Source organism: Ixodes scapularis, unplaced genomic scaffold (genome assembly GCF_016920785.2).
Source record: "Ixodes scapularis isolate PalLabHiFi unplaced genomic scaffold, ASM1692078v2 ptg000854l_1__unscaffolded, whole genome shotgun sequence".
NCBI classification, from domain to species: domain Eukaryota; kingdom Metazoa; phylum Arthropoda; class Arachnida; order Ixodida; family Ixodidae; genus Ixodes; species Ixodes scapularis.
In genome coordinates, this window is record NW_024610056.1 from 317617 (window position 1) to 340633 (window position 23017).

Sequence of the window (23017 nt, forward strand, 5' to 3'; positions counted from 1 at the left end):
TTTCTTTTGGCCTTTGCATCATCTTCCATTGTCCAGGCACAAGCGGCACTGCCGAAAAAGACCAATAAATAAATATTCAACACGGTGTATTATTCACTTTTGTACCTGCAACATTACCGTCCTATATAGATAGTCGACAGCTGCCCCGGCAACTTTCCGGACATGCGGAATCAAAACATCTCATCAACACAAGTGCTATTCGCCACTGCCGTAAGTTAAAGAATACTTTTCAAAAAAATAAAAGTGCATCTTTCAACGCAGTGTCTAGCGTAACCTTACCCCAAGCTTTCGAGTTACATCTAAGGTACCCAATATGAAAAATAAAGTTTGGTCCGACGTAACCTAATATGAAAATTAAAGCTATGACAAACAGAACCCAAAATAAAAGTTAGTTACGTCCTATGTAACCTACGCAACGTAAGTTTCGCTTTACGGCCGATGCACGACATAAATACAAAAATGTCATGACTTACTACTGCATAACATCCGATGCAGCATTCATTAGTCAGTTAAAATCTCAACTCTATCCGCACCTCCAGCTTTGTTGAGGGGGCTGGAGTGTTCCTCGCACATTGAAGCTGCTGAAGCTGGGCATCCCCTCCTCTAAAACAATTTACTCAATTGTAGGTACTGGAAACAGAAAATGAACCAGTGTGTGATGGGTTTGGGAGGGAAATAAACGTGGACAAAAGGCAACCAAGCAATTTAGAAGAGACTAGACCCGCCGAGCTAACGTTCTGTACGAACAATCTGAACCTTAAATACTAGTTCTTGTACAAATACAAGATACCCACGATATTCCGCGATAAGTAGCCACCAAAATTAACATACCAATTAGGCAGTTCTGTTCGTAAGTCACGCAAGTCGCCGAACTCTCCTCGCAGAACGTTCGCGAAACAAAAACGGCCATCTTGGAAAAATCAAAATAGTGATGGTGATAGCGATGGGGCTTCTATAAAAACTCAGAGAACAAATGTAATCCCTTTATCCGATATATAAAAGAAAAAAAAAAAAACTTATGGAAAACATTTACCCTAGCAAAAACTTCTTAAAATAATGGTAAAGTTTAAAATAAAGATCTAAAGTTTAAACATTTAGTTATGTTAAAATACACTTGGTAAAGTCTATAAATCTTGTTTCAGTAATTAAATGCAAACAGAACACAGACTTCGTAACCCTTCTTGCCGATAGCCTTTCCTTGCAAGCGTGAATGGTCAAAAGCCGATGCCATGATAGGCAGAAATACTGCGTAGATAGCACGCTTAGAGTGTCCAGAAAAAATTAATGGGGGATGTCTATCTTCTTTCCATAAACCTTTTCGGAGTTTACCCTTCCTGCACGTTTCACAGTAATCTGCGGCATGGATTCACCACACTGTTTTTGTGAAGTGTGGCAAAACGTATGCACCACCATAAGAAAAAAATATGACAATTTATTTAAGTACAACAGGAAGCCTCGAGAGGGGAAGATGGCAAGATCCGATCCACCAAAAAGGACTGGGGCTAAGAGTGCAGTCTTGAAAGGCTTGGCCCATGAATCAGGACGATTTGAAACCTATGATGAATGCAGAGAACAAAGGGGTCGATCAGGTGAACAGTAACTAATATCTGACCCTAACATGCAGGGCAAGATCTGTTTTGTTTACCTAATATTTGTTATGCCACCAAAAACCAACGTTACTAAAACACTCAGCTAGGAAACTCAACCTTGGAACCTGGACTGCTGGCGTCCACCGAGACCAAACTAAATATGATAACAGTGCCACTCTTTAGCAACAAGTCAAAACATGAAAGTTGCCTTGCATAGCTACTCCAAGATGGCCCTGCGAGATGACACCAGTGGCCCTTCCGAGAATCTACGGAACCAGTCGGTGCAGCAGTGTAGTTCACGGAGTGGCCACCGCGGGAGAAACAGTGGCATTGCGATTGCGTTTAGTTTGATTCTCTCATATGGATTGAAGCCACTTTTTCAAAGGAGGCTCCTATAGCAGTTTTCCAACCGAGTGTACTAGTCACGTTGTCAAAAACTTAATTTCTTCCTAACAAAAGCCGGCATAAGTCCATTTTTTTTAGAAAAAGTTAACCTCGAAGGCTTCAGAAGGGGCCGTCCCCCCCCCCCCCCCCCTTCCCCCACCCACACAGTTTCCCCTAAAATCTGCCAAGAAACTGAGGGAAAAGTGAGGACGAGAGCAGGTGTGGATGTCAGGACACCCGAGCTCTGGTTCGAATGATTAGTGGGTACACCTAAAGCTAGGTGCCTTTGTCTTTACTGCACTCGTCAAAGACGTTCGAATGCGAGAGCCCAAAGCTGGATACCGGCGTTCTGCATTCGAATGTGTTCGACGAGTGCAGCAGAAACAAAGGCTGCCTTTGTCTCCACTGCACTCGTCGAACGTATTGGGATGCAAATGCCAAAGGCCGCCCCCGGCGTTTGGCTCTCGCACTCGAACGTCTTTGACAAGTGCAGTGAAGACAAAGGCACCTAGCTTTAGGTGCCTCTGCGTTCTGATGTCCCTGCACTCTCGTCTCCCCCTCTCCATCAATTTCTCGGCTCATAGAGTTCTGAAAGTTTAACACTGGCAGTGTGCGACAGTAGGCCAGCAGGATGGCATACTCTCCCCTACATGATACGGAATGAGCAGGATCGAAGACAGACAACTCCGGACGGAACGTCCGCAGTTTACAACTCTTTGGCGGCATGCGCTAACTAGCTATCATCATCGTCGTTTTTGACGTTACGGGTAGGGCACACTGGGACAGACTGCGCAGATCTTGGAACCTTCGGCTCGACAGTCAGCGTTATGCGCTGTATCGCGCAGCAAAGCCCATTTCGCGCATTGTTTTTATTTGGTGAAGTTATACTTGAAACCGTGCCACGCGTAGTCATGCTAACAAACACTTTTGGCACTAAGGTGTCGAAATGCTGGGATGGTGATGTACTGTTCTCCACCCCAGTACAAAAAGATGGACGATTAAAAATAGAATATCCAGCGCTTTACCCCACTACAACATCTAGCTAGCATGGCGAATAGGGTGTATTTATTTTATCATTATTCAGACAAAATAAAGCTGAGAAAGAAATGTCTCATTAAATTGAAAATAGGAAAGCGAAATTCGGGAATCTCTAACCTGTGTAGTAAACACTTCAGTGAAAGCGACTCCGTGTATCTTGGTGGTTCCGATGTGTTTTGTAAGTGCTGATTTCTTATTAGTCCCAAGTTGATTCATTTTTGGTCTTTTTAAACCAGTAAACAAACATTTCCTCAAAACAACTGGCATTGACGGTGGCTGGCTTCCAGAGTCGTCTCAATGAAATCCCTGCTTGTTCACTCGATCGACGTGAAGCATGCGAGACCCCCTCGCGACCGAAGCCTTAAATTTAGTAAGTCGGTGACAATTAGCATCCCAAAAAATTAGGTATACACCTGCTATGAATTCCTACCGTTTGTATGTTTAATTTTTCGGTCCCAATTGCACATAATGTGTGATGCGCTTTTCAGCGAGCAATTTTACATTTGTAAACAATTCTTAGTAAAAATTGGATAGAACTAATTAATCGATCGCCTGAAATTGCCGCGATGTGACAAACTTCTTTGCTGCGTATTCGATGCGGGAGGAGCTAATCCGTCACTTGCTGAAGAGCATTAGCTCGTCAGCAACTGCGGTGTCGGCGAAATAGCAGCGGGCGGTGTCGTCACGTGAAACGTCACATACCTTGGTAGTTGCCAACAGATGGGCTTGCAAAACGCTGTTTTCACCAACCAAAAAAGAGAAAAAGAATCTAGTTGCTATTGTCATTATTTTTTGACCGAATGTAAACAGCAATGGCTGCGCTGATGCTTGTTGGAAACGCATGTGCCCAACTTGCCGGACGAGTGTACTGCTCCACTTTTCGTAATTCTGGGTTCCAAACTGGCTCATGTGACGAAAAAATGTTGCAGATCACATAGGGTTATTATAATGTACGCTAGAGGTTCAAGTGGCGCTAGTGTGCCGACGCAAGTTGAAGCAGACAGCAACCAGTCGAAAATTGACTTCCGGTAATGCATTTCTATGGGGGAAAAAAAAAAATGGTGCAAAAACGGCTTCGCACGTGTATTTATGTGCACTGTCGGACACTCTCAGCGCGAACACGACGTCGGCGTTTTCTAGCATCGGTGATATATGTGCCAAACGAACGAAGGTATCTGGAAATTAAGGGAGACGGCCAAACATACTGTCGAACCCGGTTATATCACACCCGTATTTCGAATTATTGTTTATATGAAACAGTCCAAACATCCCCTAGAAAACTGCATTGTTTTTCTGTATCGAATGCCCATAACTCCCATGGAGGGGACACTCGATGTAGGGAACGAAGACGAAGGCGGTTCTTCGCTTCTCCCTATAGGTCGGATTGCGCCGGCCGGGAGCACATAGCTCGGGTTGCGGGGCTGGCAGACCGCCAAGCCAGCATACGCGCACCCGGGAATGCGCACGCGGGGATGCGCAGCGAAAAAGCAATTGTATAAAAAATAAAAAAAGCAACCAATAAAAACAAAAGAAGTGGAGGATGGCAAAAGCAAGGGGAAGGGCACCTGCGCGCGTGGGGAGGGCAGGGAGTGCTCGCTGTTGGAACGGTCGCGTGCGCTCATTTTCCCAAACACTGCTGTCACTGTGCAACTCCTTAGCCCCCCCCCCCCCCCCCCAAAAAAAAAAAAAAAAAGATTTTGTCAGGTGGAGTGTTTTGACAACAAGGGTTGAGCAATCACACTTTGAACACCTTATGTTTGTTTACCCTTTCCTTTCCCCGTTATTGCTCCCGTTTCCGGCTTGAGCGGCGTCACCGTCAGGTCTCGACACCCCCCCCCCCTGAGGTCACATGACCAGACCTGGGGGGGTCACGTAAACCTCAGTTTACCTTTTTTTATACTTTATTCGCTATCAATTTTACTAACCACTTCGTTCTGTTTTCTTTTTAAATCTAATAAAAGTTACTCGCTATCATCAAAACTGTATTGTGTTGTTATTTTATTTTATGACATGCTTTTTAGAGAGTGACAGCATCTGGCGACATGGTGTCCGCCCATCTTGACCTAAAACAAAGTTCTGTGTCACTCAGGGAATTTCACAAAAGTACTCAGGGGAAACCTGAAAAACTCAGGTAATTTGAAAATGCCAACTTGGTAGACACATTGAATAACTCTATGGCAGATCACTACCTCAAACTTTCGTTAATGCGGGACTGCTTTTTAAAAACTCTTTGCTGTTGAGAGGGTGCAAATGCATTGAACCCTATGGACGTTCGCTGGGGCCGCCAGATTTCTTCGTTGCCGCGAGAATTTCGTTCTTGAAAGGTTCAACTGTATTAGCAAAACATGAATCTAAATTAATTTATCCCACCCAAAATAAATTCCATGGCTCCTTTTTAAACACTGTGATTTTATCCAAGCCTCGGGTAAAAACAGTTTAGCTTTCTCGGCTCCCGATTGGACGCGTCGCAGGTTTCTGCCGGGCAAGCTTTGTCAACTAACGTCCCAACTCTTTAGCCCCGCACGGATGGTGAGAGATATCTCGCAGTGGCTGATGTTCGTTCTGAACGTTTCTTTATCCACCAGTGTATTTGGACGTCTGTACGGCAACAAAATGACTGAAAACTTGCAAATTAAGCACAGGTTGTGGATTGCTTGCTTTATAGAATAGCAGACACACAATTCAAGCTCGTGTCCGATTTTGTTGCTCGTGGGACGTCATTTTTTTAGCAGAAATTCACTTTTTCTGCAGTTCTACTGTCCCGCATGGTGGACAAACCAGTCATCTGCTCTTGTTCCCTGCCTAAGTGATGCATGACGGGAGTGCATTCAGGTACACACTTAAAGGCCCGTTCACACTCTTGCGACTGCTTGCGACCTCTTAAACCTGGGTTCCTTAAAACTTCTTAAACCAGAGAACACACTGGCGCCATCTATTGGGAAGCAGTGTAAACTCGGCGGTCCGGCATATTTTTTTTTATTTCTCGCGCAATATCCTTTCTTTTTTGGCTCGAAAAGCTTTTGTCAGTGTTATAAACGAGCCTTTCTATGGGTATTACGCACATTTGACCTCGGAAATCCCGCAAAACCTTCGCTTTTGTGAAATGCTGTTCTAGGGTCACCGCATAGATGGCGCCACAATGTCAGTATGTTCCCTCATTCTAGAAACATTTAAGAAGTTGTAAGAGATCTCGTCTCTCTCAGTCGTACTCGGTCGCAAGAGTGTGAACGGGCCTTAATTCTCAGGGTGCAGCGAGCGCATGCACGTGTGGAGTGCCGGCGGCGAAACAAACTCACTTCATGTTGCGAGTGGGTGCGCATGGGCACGAGTGCAGCGAAACAAACTCGCTATTAGTTTTCACATGTGGTCATGCACTGTGCACGAGCATGTAGCTTCGTCTTGCATCTTGTTCGCATGCAGAAGTTGCTTCGACGGCGTAGCAGAAATTACACTAGCCTTGACAATAAAGAACAAAGAGGCTTACGCCGAGCCTAGACACTGGTGCAAAAGACGGCCGAGCCAGAAAACCTAAGCCGAGTCGCCACAAAATTATGTTTCGAAATAGCTGAATTGGCAAGACTGAACCGCCACCAAACATGTTCTGTTGTAGAACACAAAAGTACATCCCCTGACACGAGCGTCCAAAATATACTTACAATGGCTAGCGACGCCTCATAAAGGTCATGCAGTGACCCTCTGCTTGGCCGGTTAAGCCACACGCAGTGCCGTGCAGAGTACAGGACGACGCCCGTGAGCCAGCCGGTGCGGTGACTCCGGGCCTGCCCGTAGTGTTCCGCTGCTACCTTGGACAAGGCGAAAGCGAGCTCATCGATGCCATGATCCCTGGGACCTGTGGTGTATAACTATTGTGATTAAAAGTCTTACAGTCGCCGACCAATGTCACTTAGTCAAATGAAAATGAAAGAAGCGAGATGTCTTCTTCCACATTTTGCTGTTCTCTATTTTTGTTCCTTTTACATCTCTAGTTGTAAGATCAATGTTGACCAAGTTCTTTTTTGTTATCAACTTGTTCGCATTAAAATCTAAAATTTTACAACAGGGTAGAGTTGTAAAACCAAGAGGGGCTACCCAACACACGCATGCAGCCCCCCCACCCCACTTCATGGGGGTTGTCCTACGCAAGTATGTAGCTGCGCTGCAGAGAAGCATGATACACATGATCTACACGGACTTTTAGCTGCATTCTTCCATGAATCTAATGTCCGCCTGGCCGTATAACTGTCATAACTTTCACTTTTTCTTTGAAATCTGTAAATGTTAAAAAAGAAAACCTGTATAACCATAGCTAAAAAAAAATCAGACACTTAAATTGCTAAAAACAGTTTGGGGACTTCCAAGAGCGATTATTGCATAAAACAGCTTGTCAATGGTCAGAGCCTAGCAAAGCTCAACCACCACCAGCATGGCACTGCCAACAGCGCTGATGTCACTTGCATGACACATCCACATGCCGTGCCAATCATACATGGAACGCATGAAAGCATGGCGGGCAGTCCATGCAGCGTTGACTGTTGGTGGCTGCGGAAGCTCGGCGCAGACACAGAAGCACCAAAGGCGGAGGATGGCACATGTTTTCTGTTGCAGCAATGTCCTTTTGCTCGGCACACCGCCAAAAAACATTTCGGATTGGCGTTCAACATTTCTAATGGTAATCGTCTTATCTGTATGTACTTGGCCGAAAGAACCGTGAGGACATTGAGAAAATCGTGTTCCGCAGTCAATTTACCTGCCCTTCGTAGTACACTATGTACTGGCGCGTGACGTTGCTCTGTGTTCCTAGTATTATATTTCTCTTTTTTAGATGGCTGCAAAAGACGAGGACAAAGACATTACAGCAGCACTGCCAATAGTTTCTCCATGTTGAGTGCTGAATTCCTGTGAAGCAGGATACGTTTCTCAAACCTTGCTGGCGCCATGGCCACAAAACGAACAAGTGATATCAATGCATGCCTTTTATATGGTCGGTGACGACTCAAGAAGGTAGGGGAAGAAAAAGGAAGGTGGGAGAGGACGAGATGGATGCAACGCCGGCGAAGGGAGAGGGTTTGACCAGCATTGTGCCCGCTTCCTCCTCTCCCACCTTCTTTTCCCTGACCCTACCTCCTTAACCTGCAACATAGTTCAAATCAAACTGCAAAATTTCTTCGAGGCTCGAGAGTGAAAGCAGCTTGTCAGGATGTATTTTGTGTGAATACCATTTAGCTGAAGCACATTGTTTTTGTGGACTCAAGGTACGTGGCTAAAAAGTCAATGCCAGGGATCTTTGTGAGAAAAAGAACACTTAAAAGATATCCTCGGCCGCAGTTGGCTCTTTGAGTCACATATTTGACGATAGGTATTGTTAACACATATTTATGTGAACACCAGGATGCTGTTTTGATGGTAACATACTAAATGGTGATATAAAAAAAAAAAAAAAAAAAAAAAAGCTGGGAGTAGAAGCACATTATCTACCTTTCCCTACCAAAGAACAATGAAACGATTAGTCACCTGCTCAGGACTTTGGTCGTCTGCTTAGTTGTGGGCGACGCCCCTGCGAGCATCAACGACAGTCCCCATTCTAGCGTGCAGAGAGCCATACAGTGCTTCTGTAAAGGATGCCTTCACCATCAGACTTTTAACAGAGCGGTCACTCCTTTTTTTTTCTGCGCACCGAACGAAAGGACAGTACAGTAGCAGACGACGCCAGCGTGCACGGCTGCTGGCGTCACTGCGTGTGCTCCAAGCTTCCGCGGGTGCTTGCGGTCCTTGCTGCATGGAGCACTGGCTACGCACTCGCGTGCTCCCTTCAAGATTGGACTGCTCAGTGCACCGCTAGGAAAAGCAGTACAAAACATACCGCGACGATGCATCAGGGGCATGCACTGGTCCCCTGAAGTGTGCTTCGAACCATGTGCAGTGCAGGGTGCAGCACAGCATCCGCGTGAGTCAGCCGCGGCAGTGATTCGGGGCTCGTAGTGTTCTGCGGCTGCCTTGAAAAAGTGAGGGCCAGCTCTTCGCACCTCCTCTGAAAAATGTTTTACAACAGAGAGGTCAGTTATCTCCCTGCCTCTCATTGCCTTTCTGCTGTCCTGTCCTTTGTTCGAGAGCAATCGCTGCTATATTGTGTCTCAGCACGATCACCTTAGTCATACAAAGGAACGTGCAGATAAAGATCATTATTATTAAAGCACGTTTTACCTTCACATTCAAACTTCGGGCCTCCTGCTTTCTCCTCGCGTGTGGCGGCAAGCGTCTGTTGAGGCTACCATGCTTCGAGACGATCCTCGCGTGGTTCAGACCTGCGTTAGATTTTTTTTTTTTTTTAATTACGCCCTGGCAGCTCGTTTAAGCGCCTCTCGGCGTGTTCCCGCGCAGACAGTGACAGGCGAAGCATCAGATTCTACGCTTGCTTCGTTGGGCCTTCCTGTCTCGTTGAAAAACTGGATCGAAGTCTGTGTCGATGGCATGCAATCATTGCTATAGCGACTTATTGAGCACTTGCGGTCATACGGAAGCTTCCAAAATTGTGAGCGCGCTCCTAAGCCTTTGCGGAGGGTTCTGCTAGCCGTCACGTCCGCATGTTCTACCGAACGATTTCGGGCGAGCGGTTGGTAAAGGCAGCTCAAGAAACAAATCGACACGTTGAGCGCACGAAACCCAATTCAAATCCGCTTGGATGGCATCAGCATCCAGCACCGACCGACCATTCCCGCCATTTCTGGTAGCGCCTTTGGGGTTTACTACGGTTGATAGAATGTCATTTCGTCGAAGCACGTTTTAGAGAACGGGCACGTTTTATCGAAGCACAGTTTAGAGAAAGCAGAGCCTCAGTTTAGAGAAATGCCGTTTATCGAAAAAGGGACGCTATTTAAAAAAAGGTTTTCTACTTCTCGCGTGTATCACTGGCGCGCGTGTTAACCCAAGCCCCCCGCTGCGCTCCCGCCGCTTCGCGGCGGCAGTCTGCGGCGGCTCATTACAAAAATATTAACCCATCTGACTTATCCGCACACGCCGCTTCGCGGCGGCCGAATTCGCTAAAAGGAGGCTCAGTACCATTTTCTCTCAACTGGGTTTCTATATAAAGGAATTCGATAAACTGGGGTCGGTAAAACGGCGTTCGCTAAAACGAGCTTCTCTAAACCGCATGACTCCGGCGCCTTTGTTCCCGGACGCACCGGACTAAATTATGTCAAACGACTCCAAACGGAACTGAAGCACTAAAGTGCGGTGAACACTCACCTTTATGAATACCTCCTGTTCTTGGTGTTCTTGGAGATGTACGAGAGGTATTTGGCGGCTCTGGCGGTTCGCGATCGACGCCGGCACTCATCCGGCGAAGCTGAGTGCATACATTGTTTTTGTTGTCAACGGCTGCCACTGCGCACGGTCAACCTCGTTCCACTAGAGAACTTGAGCCACTTGAGCTGCTTCAGCTGGTTATCGACGGTTAATACGTCGCCACTCAACACCTGAACGTAGAACGAAAACAAAAACATTGCCCCCGCGGCCAAGGGCGCCAAGGCGGAACAGAACGGAACCGTACCAGCCAAAATTAAAAAATCAAGCAAAGAAAATAAAAAAAAAAAAGTAAAAACAAACAAAAACAAGAAAAGTACTTTTTTATATATTTTTACTTTAAAACGTATCTAAAAATCAACAAAATAACAAAACCGGAAGTGACGTCATTTTTTTTCAGCCAATCGGCGTTTCCAGTTTTACTGCCCCGAAACGCTTGTGTCTTGGCGAGTCGGCGAGCTCTCGTGCGAAAGCGAGGGGACGGCGTTTTCGTCAGCCGCTGCGTCGTTTACCGCAATGAATTGACGACTTCACTTCACACGCGACCCGCAGGATCCGCGGGTGCGGTTTTTGCAATCGAGAGGGAAACAGGAAACGACGGGTCAACGATGACGGCGCCTGCGCGGCTCGTCGCCGCACTATTTTCCTTACGCAGCGCGCCGCAGCACGAAGCCTCGCGTCTGCGCCTTCGCGTCCCCTGCAAAAACCGACCGTGGCTTCCCGCAGTGCTTGGCTCCAGAATGGCACCATTGCGGTACTCTGCTCCGCAAGCGGAGCATATACAGTTACTCTAGAGTAGCGCAATCTAGAACGCCGTCTCTCGGCGACTAGCGGCGAACGCCCGGAGGTTCCAACTGCGGTCAGAAATGCATGGAGAACGTGAGAAAATCGTTGTTTCTTCAGTTTTGTGGGGATGTGCGGAATGGAAATCATTTTTGACATAATAATGAAACATTTTAGAATAATATGAGATAAGTTTTGTGCCATACAAGGACGTAACTTTTTTTAAAAAATTGCCTGAGCGGCATCATGCAGCAGACGACACGGCGACGTCACACCATTCACGTGACCCGCTCCGGCCAACCCGAAAAGCCCATCTCCGCTGCGAGCAAAAATCGTCTGCTTCAAACGCCATTGCCTTGGAAATTGCCTTCTCAAAATTTGCACACGCATCCGATATTATTAAAACTTTGATAAAGTGTTTAGCGCTTTACTAACTTCACGACAGGCTAGTTTTGAAAAATGTGAACTCGCCGTTAGTTTTTTAATCAGCCGTGTTATGTCGACCTCCATGTATTCTCCCATAGGGCGGGCCGCCTCTTGGAACCCTGAGTACCACGTGACTCGCGCCGAGCCGCTCTGTCGGCCATGTTGTCGGCAAAACACGGGGTTCAAAGGATTGCGCTACTCTGCTCCGTAGGAGCTATATAGTGCTCTAGGCTAAACGGCTAAACTGGCCAAACGGCTAAATGACGGGGTGACTCACCGGCGACTAGAGAAAACTTCGGCGCGCACTTTATTGGATGAAATTTGGTGACGTCACGACCAATAGGAGCACGGAAACAGACGCGGTCTCCTCAACGCCTGGAGAAACATCGGAAACATCGTGCTGATCGTGCCTGACGTACCGTCGTCGAACGAAAGGTGAGTGGTTTGAGTTTTCCTGTGATGTGATCTCTGTGTGTGTTCGTTCCACGCGTCCGAGCTGTTTCTTAGTTTCAGATCTATTTGGCGCCGCTGCCTACATTGTTTGAGCCTGCGTTCACGATTAAAACAACCATCGCAGAAAGCTGAAAGCCCGCCGAAGAACGGCTGACTTGCGAGCTAAACCTAATTCAACAAAGAGTAAAGCTATACGCACTCCGGAGTGCGCTTCGGACGGAAATGGCTATACGCACTCCGCTTTTCTCGTATAAAAAGAGTGGAAACAACGAGTTTCCTAAGCGGTGCTATGGCGTAGTGGTCAGAGTGTCCGCTTCATACGCAAGTGGACGCGGGTTCGATCCGCGGTGAGCCTACTTTTTTTTTTTTCTTTTTTTTTTTTTCTTAAACAATTTGTTTTGTTGAGGCATTTGGCGATATTTACGACATTTCCTTTTTTGCAATGAACAGTAAAAAAAAAAAAAATCGAATGTTGTCGAGAAACTTTGCAGAACTAAATGGTATCGGACTCCCTTTCCGGAGGTGCGATCGGGGACAGCGGGGCTTGGATTGCCGGCTGGACGCCGCGAAGCGGCGTGTACTGGTTACGCTTAGTAATTAGCAGCCGATACTGTCGCCGCGAAGCGGCGTGAACGCAGGCGGGGGGCTGTGTTAACGAGCGCCCCAGTGATTCACGCGCCGTTCGAAAAGGGTGGCCCGAGCGGCATGATCTCTCGGAGGAGTGCGTATAGCCATTTCCGCGCGAAGCGCACTCCGGAGTGCGTATAGCTTTACTCTTCAACAAAACCATTTGATCCGACAGAATAATGTGCTTGATCTTACATTTCATGTCAACAAAGAACTGCGCTGTCTGTCTTCATCCCTACATGTTTTATTCTTTCGTGTTTTTCAAATCTTTACCAACCCGCGTCCAATCGAATGCCCCGATCACAACAAATAGTTGGTCGTGCTCCGATGGCCCTTATCATCCGCCGGTAAGGCAGTTACGTCAAGTAACGTCATATTCTCAAACTGTGAAATACTATTACCACCTCTAATTTCACATTCTGGTGCACCGTGCACTTGCAGCTTCCTGCACCCCTGCGAGGTTTCCTGCGATCGTACCCTGTATATGATGGATTTCTCGCCGCACGCGAGTGCTCTCGAAGGCGTGCTATACACTCTGTAACATACGTTGTGTGCAGAAAAGGCACAGGCCCGAGCACAAAAGCGCCCTTTTTGCACGAGCAGCCGTGCAAAAAGAACATTCTGCGGAGCTACGCCCTCGCACCCGTGCCTCTGCTGCACACAACTTATTAATAACCGAGCCGTTCTCGTTTTTGTTTTGCATATTACTGTGAAAGAAGTGTCATTTTTGTTTTCTTCTCAAACAAAACTCACACGCTAGACAAATGCAAACAGATAGGAGTCTGCACATTCACACCCTTTTCTCCCTTGTGCGACAGGTAATAGCTGGTCGCGATTCAACACCGTTTCGTTTGAAGCTGATGGGCACCACAAGGCGTGAAAGAGGTGACTTGCAGCTTTGCCAAGGCAGCGGCAAGACACTACAAGCCTTCGCATTAACTGGCTAGCCAGTGCCGCTCTGTTCTGAACAGCACTGCGTGCCATGCAGAGGGTTTGTGCAAGCTCGCTGGGTGGCGACGCTAGCCACGGTAAGTGCATCCTATGCAGCTTTCTTTTAGGGATATATGTGGCTTGCAGGCCATGTCGTGCATGTGCCATTCGAGGGACAGCAGTGCCAGTGGCAAGGCTGTGCTGATGGTAATCACCACTGCACTGTGCTTTCATTCAATAACTACTGAAAAGGAACCAAGTACTTCCGAGAGATTCTCGATTGTGTTTTGATGAACTCCAGCTCGCTTATGAACAGGTGGATGGCACAGCTGGCCTTTCCTAATGGACTTGATGTCTGTGTTAACAATGCAATGAGACTTCTTTTTAGTTTGGGGCGTTGTTTCTGCTGCGGATGACTAGCGTTGCAGTAGAGAAATATGCAAAATAGTGTAATGCTTGCATTAGTTACCTAAATTAATGGCGGGAATAACTGACCTACATTTCCACCGACTGCATTTCTCAGAGGAATAGCCTGGACTAGATAGCTCGCTGCACTATGTCCTTCCTCCTTAGCCTGTACAACTCGGCGTCTTTTCCTGATTGTCTTATGTGGCTGCTTCTGTGTTTGCCAAGGCACTCGGTTGAAATAGTGAAAGCTGTCTGCATCACACTTAACTGCCATGAAAGCCAGTGTGGACGTAGCTGGGGTAGCCTTCAATATGGCTTCTCTAGCTCGACACAGGTAATGTTCCTACCACTGTCGTGTTGGCAGAAAAAAGACCTGCTTAAAAAATCCAGCGATTTTTTGGGCAACCCCACCTAACCACATTTTCGAAATCGCCATCTTTTACTCTTTCCGGTATGCTATTTACTATCACGAAACTCAAAATAGTTATTATGAAATCGGCAAATGAAAATGACGCCAATACCAAAATTCAAATACCGTAAAATACCGGGAAAGCGCCTACTCAAACTTTGGAGATAATCGCAAAAAAATGGGGGATGGGCACTTGTCCGGTCATCAATTTTACATATAAATGTACTGTACATATTTGCTCAGATCTCACAAATTTGGTAATGGGCGCTTAATGTGGAATGGGCGGATGCGCACGGTATTTTACGGTATACTTTCGCTTTTCATTGCCGTGACATCATGGCAGGCACGTAGCCAGGATTTTGTTTCGGGGGGGGGGGGGGGGGGCTTGTTTATGACAAAGTGCTGTATGAGGGCAAGGGGGGAGAGGAGGCCCCAGCAAAATGGAAGATTTCGGGGTGGGGCCCAGGTCCCATGGCCCCCCCTGCCTACGTGCCTGCGTCACGGGATGGCAGGCTTGCGGTTCGAGCGGGCTGTCTAGAAATGAACTATGCCGAGCATTTGTTTCGTGCTGCGCGGGAGCTGGAGCAACCTTCCAAAACATTCTTTTAACGCCATGAAACTGTTTGTGGTCAGTTGAAAACAAAGTCTACAGCCCAAAGAGTGAACCCCTGCCTTCCCATGATGTCACTATTTCAATGTTGCCAGTAGAGCTTTTCACTTTGAAGAACACGATGATGACCCTAATTGTAAATTCTGTAACTTCGCGAAAAAAAGTTATTTTGGCCAAATATTTGGGTTACTATTTTAGCGATGTTCGTTGGTGTGTTAAGCAAGGTTTTAGGCAAATCGGGGACAATGGAGAAAATGCCGGAGTACCCCTTTAAAGGAGAACTCCGACTTTTCGAGCTACCTAGTCCAAGGGCATAATCTGAATGCGGATGGCTTCCTGATTCCGAAATGCTATCTCATTCTCCCAGATTCACTCTAGTTAACCGAAACATCATTCTCCCTAGTTTTTCCCCAGTTTTCCCCGCCGCCCAAGTGTCACGTCACTTTGTGCAGCGAGGCGTGCGGCCGGCAATCGAGTACACTCGCGCCCGCCTTTCTCGCGTCTAACAGCAAAAAAATCTGGGCGTTCGTGCTGTTTAGAGTTGATAATTATATGTATTTGCACAAAGTATGGCCTTGGTCTATGTGCATAACTATAAGAAAGTAAAAGAAAAACTAGCAATTACAATTTCATAAAACCATTTTTGCAACTCGCTACGCTCAAGCCGCGCCTCGCTAGTTTCGTGATATCGCTGGTAAATCCATTCTCTTTTTATTAGAAGATGGCTGGTGAAGAAAGGTCGAAGAGTCCCGCAATAAAATTTCTGTGAATTGCCAAAGCACTGCGGAAAATGCTCGGAATGTGGGTACAGATGCCCACACGCTCATATGACCTGAAGGAATGTGCCATTTGTTTTAGATTTTCTTTTGAAAAGTTACTGTTGCAGGCGTCAGCACGTGTGACTATTCTTGTGGCATGAATATGCTCCTTGGTGCTTAAGTAATCTAGCAAAAGATCTGTAAACCATTTCTGAAAAGCGCTTCTGGTCGATGCCATTTTCAGCGTTCGTGCGTGTGGCACATACATTGCTTGCCTTCCAAAGCGATGAACATGTGCATGCTGGGCTGGGACCTAAGACATGTAGACTTTGATTATCGTAAACAATGAAAAGTATAGAATGGAATGAACTGCGTTCGTGTAGATCAGATGGCAGGTTACTGGTCATGACGATTGTGTTAAAATGACGATTAAAAGAACTTCGCAACCACCAAGCCAAACATCAAGGTGCAGGGGAATGCGTATAAAATACACTGTTCATCTCCAAATAAAGAATATTTGCTTGAAGATACAATAGTGCGTGAGGTACAGAAAGACATTATAAATCTTTTAATTCAAAATAGGGAAGGGGTAATTCTATGTAAAGTTTTTTAAGTTAAGTTCGTTTGGCACAGTTTTCATCAGCTGTAAATTTGCATGCCTCCCCTTAACAACATTAATATTTTCATAATAAAAAAAAAAAAAAAATCTTTTCAGCTCTATATAAAATTTTTTCACAATATAATACATTAAAGACATTTTCATCACTTCTTCTGCAGCGAATATTGCACGCCAACCATTTGACAAACCAGGCAAGGATCTATCGTATATTAAAGGGGTACAAAAATAGAAATATTCAAATTTCGTTCGGAAATGAGTCAAGCATGACAGATAATAACCGTAAATGATAATCACACGTTTGTATTTTAAACGACTGGCTATATTTTTTGTTCCAAACGGTGCACTCAAGCAAGCGCTCAAAGAGAAGTGAACGGAGAGCGCGATGCGTCATGGGATATCCCGCGCAAACAAAAACGGAAGGAAAAGATTCCCCGCATTGGTGACGTAGCAAGGCTGGCGTGGTTATGAGCTTTGCCCTTGGTGGCGTTGTCAGCGTTGTGGTGGTGTCAATAGTGTCAGCGCGTAACAACCAAGCCGTTCGAAGTACCCGTTGAGTGACGAGCATGTTTCTGGCCCAAGAAGCACATAGCTTCCAGAACACTGTCAGCTTAGGGCTGAACGTTGTGGGGAAAGCAACTTTTGTTCGAGTTTTGAGCGACGGGCTGATCTTCTAGGGGGACAATGGATGTGTCCGGTTGCACGAACGAGGGTCCGAGAAAGAGGGGAGTCCTTCCTTACAGTCTTCTTGGATTGTTTGGTACAATGCGCGATTTGTGAGTTGAGCTAGGAGGGAAGCTAAGAAGGAAAATGTTGAAATGCCAAAGAGCGGTGCTGCTCCGAAAGAATCTGCTATGTCACGACTACGTAGCAAGTTTCCCAACGTTGCTAAATTACCTCCCAAATAGGCTCCGCATGCATCCACCAGGTGCACATTGAAAGATTGTTTATTTAGTTTGAAAATTAGTTTTCTTGTGCCTTTCAACGGAAGACTGGTGTTTTTGAGGTTAGGGTGCTAGCTAGAAAATGAGCGCTGGAATTTCGTTTTCCTACCCTTTAATGGAGCTCAACACCTGATCCATGAACCTCTGTAACAGCAGACAGGAATAGCAATATGTCAAAAGTCATGTCTAAATTCAGACTTGAACTTTGTTTATACGGTTCTCTTCTCGTTTTCAACATTTTGGCCGCGTGAGTGGAACTCCTAGAGTCGCCCGAGCTAGATTCGACGTCTCAAACATATATAGTGTTTTTTAAAAATTAAGAAAACAAAAAAAATCTCTGAACTAATTGTGAATAACAAATGTGACTTTGCAAAATGTCGACTATAGTGCCAGATTCTGTACTATTTTTCTCGGTTCTTCGCGCTCTTCTTTGAACGGATGTCGTAATGGTCACAGCCGGCTTGAGTTTGCGCTTGCCACTCTTGAGCTGCTGAAGGATACTCAACTCGCAGCATGCGGCTATAAAGTATTTCGAGCAAAAGTGAAAATGTTTCATGTGACACTAGTTCTCTCGGCACACAGCTCGCGCAAAAGCACCTTGACATGGTTGGCCTCCATTGCTGCCGGGGAACGCTTTTTTTTTCTCCCACGAAAACAAGGGCAAAAAAGAAGCTTTTTCCCGGCACTGTTTCTAGAATCTATAGCGGAGCACAGATTGCAAAGGAACTTTCAACCTTGAAGCTGCGAAAAAATTACCTCGATCGCTGGCGTTCAGAAAGCCACTTGGCGGCTGCCCGAGTCGCTCGTCCGCCTGCACATCCGTGACGTACGCGGGTAGGGAGAAGTAGAGATTTTTCATTGATGCCAGTAGAGAGTCGCCTCCTGGAACCTTCCCGGCCGGGGTTACTTGAAAGTTCAGTAACTTCACGGAAATATATATATATTTTTTTTAATATTTTGGTTATCAGTTAAAAAAGGCTTATTGATGTGGTCTGCAAATTTCCAGCCAAATCGAAGTCTACCAAAAAATCGACGGAGTTGCCCTTTAATGCACATAGTACACAATGGAGAAATTGCTTGCCAATCATTCTCTTAGGAGTGTGAGTCGAGCCCCTTCGAGGCAGTTTGCTGCCGCAGCGTGCACTGTAATCCCCCCGAGAAGAGAAAACAAAATGAATGACCAGTAGGATTTCTTTGTTCCAAGGCTTCTTGAGGCAGGAAAGGCTAGGGAACCAGTATTGTTGCTTCTTACTACCCGGTACGAGACTCAAATCCGACATGCAGGGAAGTCAAAAGGCCTCTTGAAGTGCCCTCTTTCTGCTTCCTTGTGCCTTGAGTTTTAGCTGTGTCTACAATTTACGCTCGCCTGCATGTCTACTCTTTTGGTCTCTTGGTTTTAAAAGCGCACAAAAGACGAGGACAGAGTAAGAAACGCAAACGACGGACGAGCGCTTTCGTTTGTGTTTGTGTTCCTTACTCTGTCCTCGTCTTTTGTGCGCTTTTAAAACCAAGATGAATAACTACCAACTAGTCCACCTTCCCACCCTACTGCAGTCCTTTTGGTCTCTTTTTTGTTCACTGTGTTACTGAAGTTTTTTGTCGTTGCTGTCCCAGAATTGCTTTGTGGATGCACAGAAATACAAGGTGCTCGACGCCTGCGGCTAATTGGTATTCCTTTTCCCGGTACCACGGCATGAAGGAGGTGGCCTCTCTCCCTTCCAAGCAGCTGCGATATACTACAAGCGCTGGGTTACAACTGCAGCTAGCCCATGGGTACCGTTCTGCATCCTGCACTACATGTAGTTCCGAGAGCCATGTGAAAAGGCAGGTGTGACCTTTTTAGGGCACTGTCACTTTGTTTTGTGCATTTCTGCCGCTTTTTCGGGGCAACTTCTTTTTAAGATTCAAATATTAGAAAACGGGCTCAAGTGAGAGAGGGGGTTTTCTGAGAAGACTGGCTTCTTTGCTAAACCATTGGGACTGGTATTATATCTATAGAGTTCATGTACACCTTACGTTATGTACTTTTTCTTTAGTTTTATTTTACTCGGTACTTATACTTCGATGTTACACAACAGCCACTAGAAATAAGGAAAAAACAAAAAAAAATGTTGACTTGTCGGTTTTTTTCTTTTGTTTTTTTGCAATATGTTTGAAGAGTCAATGATGTAGTCGGTCATTCATGTTATTTTTCCTGCACGCACGTCCAGCCTATGTTTACATAAAGCCCCAATTGCCCCTTAGCAACGGAAATAATCTGTGCGACAGACTAGGTGGCAGCATTGTGGACGGAAACTGGCCTGATTATATCTGCCATGTTTAGAAACTACATTTGATGTCAGGTTATGAATTCAGTGGCAAATTCCCCCCTAAAGAATCTACATCACTCTGCCAGCCAATCGCTGCCATCAGTTGTCGTGACGTCACGTCCAGCAAAGAAACTGCAAACTAGTATTTTTTTTTTTAATGGCAGGCCTCTGCTGTTGATGCGACATAGCACGTCAACACTCAAGCAATTCTTCCGCTCTTGACCTCTCCGGTTTCACCTTGCGAAGTCGTGACGGTGTCTGCTTTTGTTTGCGGTATTTCCCATGTGTCGACGTGAGAAGGCAGCGGTTGTATCGCCAAGGAAGTAGCAATCGATCTGTGGATTTGCTCCAGCGGCACAGTGTTACAAACAGGACTCTTTCACCAAAGGCAAAGTCTAACAACTCGCCCTACAGTTGCCAGCATCGTGCAGCCGTGAATGCGTAACTTGTCCGAACGCTTTTATGCTTTCGTCTGTGTACAGTGACAAAATGACTCGCTGAATGCGAAATGCCGTACAGCAAACTACAGTAGAGTCTCATTAATTCAAACTCCAGGAAGTCACAAATTTTAGTTTGAATTATCAGAAATTCATCTAAATATGATACTAGACAGCATTATGATTTGTTACATGGATAGCTACTCATACAAAGCAGATTTTTGCCAGTTTCGTCTACATAGGCCTAATAAGCAAGTACAGGCATAGCACATTAGTGAAAGAGCCGTGACATTGAGTTTATTCATCCCGCAAAAAATTTGTCGATTGTGGACTGTTTATCAGCACATACAATCTCAAAATAAAATTTTCAATACCAGCCAACGCAAATAGCTCTTTACGGGAATCTTCCTTTGCAAACAGAAACTTCCGGAGCTGAGCGATGTGCTCAAAGCTATGGCTGTGACAGTTGGTAGCAAGTCATCCCTTTCTTCATTGTCATCTTCACTCTCACTGCTGCACTGTGCTGGCATTACTTCCTGTACTATGTCCTCTAATGAGTCATCACGACAAACACACACATCGTCGTCAAGACTAGCATATTCCGCCAACTCGGCGTTCACACTATGTGCTTCAAGGCCAGAAAGCATGATGCCAGCGAGCTGTTCCTCATCCTCTATGTCGTCTTGGTCATCGTTGCTAGTCTTGAAGCACATAATGTGAACGCTGTTTTCCGCTAATATGTGCCCGCTTGAGCCCCGTTGAGTGTGCTTCTTTATGAGCACCGGTGCACTGAAAGCACGCTCCGCAGGTAATGCTTCTCTGTGGTGCACCGGTGCTCGGAAAGAAGCGCACACAACGGGGCCGCGAGAACAAAAAGAAACGCCATTCGGATTAAGCGGCTTATAAATACATTAAAAACATAGCGGGACAACCAAAGTTTTGAAACCTGTTTGAATTATCCGGAAGTACAAAATATCCAAGCTTCAATTATTGTGAGTCTATTGTATCAATCACTTCCTGTAGCAACTTTGCGCTTAAAATCGCAATAAAGTGATTTTGTGGCAGAATTCATTTTTTCGGACTGCTCGATTATTCTGAGTTTTGCGCCATCCCCATCGAGTCCGAAATATTGGTTGGTGACTATCAAACTTAAACACAATGGTTACACACCACAGGTCCCGAGGACCATGACATCAATGAGCTGGCTTTCACCTTGTTCAAGGCAGCAGCGGAACACTATGGGCGGGACCCTGGGTCGACGCACCGGCCGGCTCATGGCTGCCGTCCTGTACCCTGCACGGCACTGCGTGTGGCTTAACTGGCCAAGCAGAGGGTCATCGCGTGACTTTTATGAGGCGTCGCTGGCCATTGTAAGTATATTTTTTGACACAATGTGCTTTGGTGCTGTACAACGGAATAGATTTGGTGGCAGTTCAGTCTTGCCAATTAGGCCATTTTGAAACGGAACACATTTAGTGGTGGCTCGGATTAGGTTTCCTGGCTTGGCAATCTTGCAGCAGTGTCTAGACTCAACACAAACCTTTTTGTACTTCATTGTCAGGGCTAGTGTAATTTCTGCAATACTGTCAAAGCAACTTCTGCACGCGAATAAGATGCGAGACGAAGCCACATGCTCGTGCCCAGTGCTTGTGCCCAGTGTACTTCACGAGTTCATTTCGGCGTTGCCACTCCATGCGTCCATGCACTCGCTGCACCTTGAGAGTCAAGTGTGCACCACAATGCACTCCCGTCATGCAGCACTCAGGAGAGGAACGAGAGCAGACAACTGGGGTTTTTCCGCCATAAGAGACGAGAGAACCTAAAAAAAAAGAAAGCACGTCCGACGGGCAACAAAATCGGATGCAAGCTGTGCTATTCATTCTGTGAAGCAAGCAATCGACAACCTGTGCTTCATTTGCAAGTTTTTAGTCATTTTGTTGCCAGACAGACATTGAATTACATCAGCGGATAAAGATAGGTTCAGAACAAACGTCAGCTACCGCGAGATCTGTCGCAATCCGTGCGGGGGTGAAAAGTTTGGACGTTAGTTGACAAACCTCGCCCGCCCCCCTGTCCATCACCTGAGCCCATTCTGCGAATGTGGCTATAAGCGAGGGAGCGTGATCATGTGGCAAAAGATTCTCAAGCGCGACAGGCCCAAGGAGCACATAGTTTCCACAGCACTGTCAGTTTAGGGGTTCACGGAGGATATTTGTGCGTAGTACTGTAGAAGCCACAGGCCGGAGTGGGGGGGGATTGGCAAATTTCGTCCGAATGTTGAGCGAAGAGCATCAAGGGGCTAATTTTCCAAGGGAAGAATGGTGATGTGCAGGTACAAAAATAAGGGTCCAAGCACTGTGAGCAAGAGCGGAGTTCTTTCTTTTCCTCCTCTTGAACTGCTAGCCGTATACTACCTTTAGGTCTACCCACTAGTCATTCCAACCAGAGCTCTGTGCTCCGACGTCCACACACGTTCTCGTCTCCCCCTCTCCCTCAGTGTTTTGGTGCATACTCAAATGCTCTGCATCATTAGCAGATTTTTTTTTTTTTTTAAAGGAGGGGGAGTTGTTTCTTTTTCAGGTTAACTTTTTCTTAATGAAAAATCAACATACCCCAGCTTTTCTTAGGAAGAAATTATTAGTTTTTGGTGACATAACAAATATTAGGTCAACAAAACACATCTGGGCTGCATTTTGCCCGTGAAATAAGTATCTCCTTGCAAACTCCCCCTTCTCCCCTTCACCCCACCCAGCCTGACCTATAAATTCGCCCCTGCTCTTCATTGCCGTGCATGTTTAGGTCAGATATTGTTCCTGTTGACCTGATGGACTCCTTTGTTCTCTTCGTTCATCATAGGTTTCAAACCGTCCTGAATCGTGGACCAAGCCTTGCAAGACTTCACTCTTATGCCCTGTCCTTTTTGGTGGATCGGGACTTGCCATCTTCCCCTCTCGTGGCTCCCTGTCGTAATTAAATAAATCATATTTTTTTCTCATG

The 23017-nt window shown here is 46.1% G+C and overlaps 1 protein-coding gene across 6 annotated transcripts; it reads right to left on the reverse strand.

The window, feature by feature from the left end:
- Positions 1-1163: 1163 nt before the first annotated feature.
- LOC121832959 lies at positions 1164-10566 on the reverse strand. 6 transcript variants are annotated; one of them, XM_042288002.1, is made up of 5 exons: positions 10254-10566; positions 9213-9313; positions 8872-9046; positions 6668-6861; positions 1168-1554 (listed from the first exon to the last, which is right to left on the reverse strand). In XM_042288002.1, exons 1-5 carry the CDS (start codon positions 10342-10344, stop codon positions 1282-1284), a joined length of 834 nt encoding a protein of 277 aa, XP_042143936.1. In that variant the 5' UTR covers positions 10345-10566; the 3' UTR covers positions 1168-1281. The 6 variants fall into 6 exon arrangements, 4 of the variants coding, with proteins under 4 accessions (XP_042143937.1, XP_042143936.1, XP_042143939.1 ...); XM_042288003.1 differs by lacking the exon at positions 9213-9313 and having other exon boundaries at positions 1164-1554; positions 8872-9039; XM_042288005.1 differs by lacking the exon at positions 6668-6861 and having other exon boundaries at positions 1413-1554; positions 10254-10565.
- Between the last annotated feature and the right edge of the window lie 12451 nt (positions 10567-23017).

Coding starts and splice junctions, on each gene's coding strand:
- LOC121832959 (XM_042288002.1), bottom strand. CDS start 10,344: ATGAGTGCCGGCGTCGATCGCGAACCGCCAGAGCCGCCAAATACCTCT. Junction 9,314..10,253: donor AACAGGAGGTATTCATAAAG/GTGAGTGTTCAC, acceptor AATCTAACGCAG/GTCTGAACCACGCGAGGATC. Junction 9,047..9,212: donor CCCGAAGTTTGAATGTGAAG/GTAAAACGTGCT, acceptor GTTGTAAAACAT/TTTTCAGAGGAGGTGCGAAG.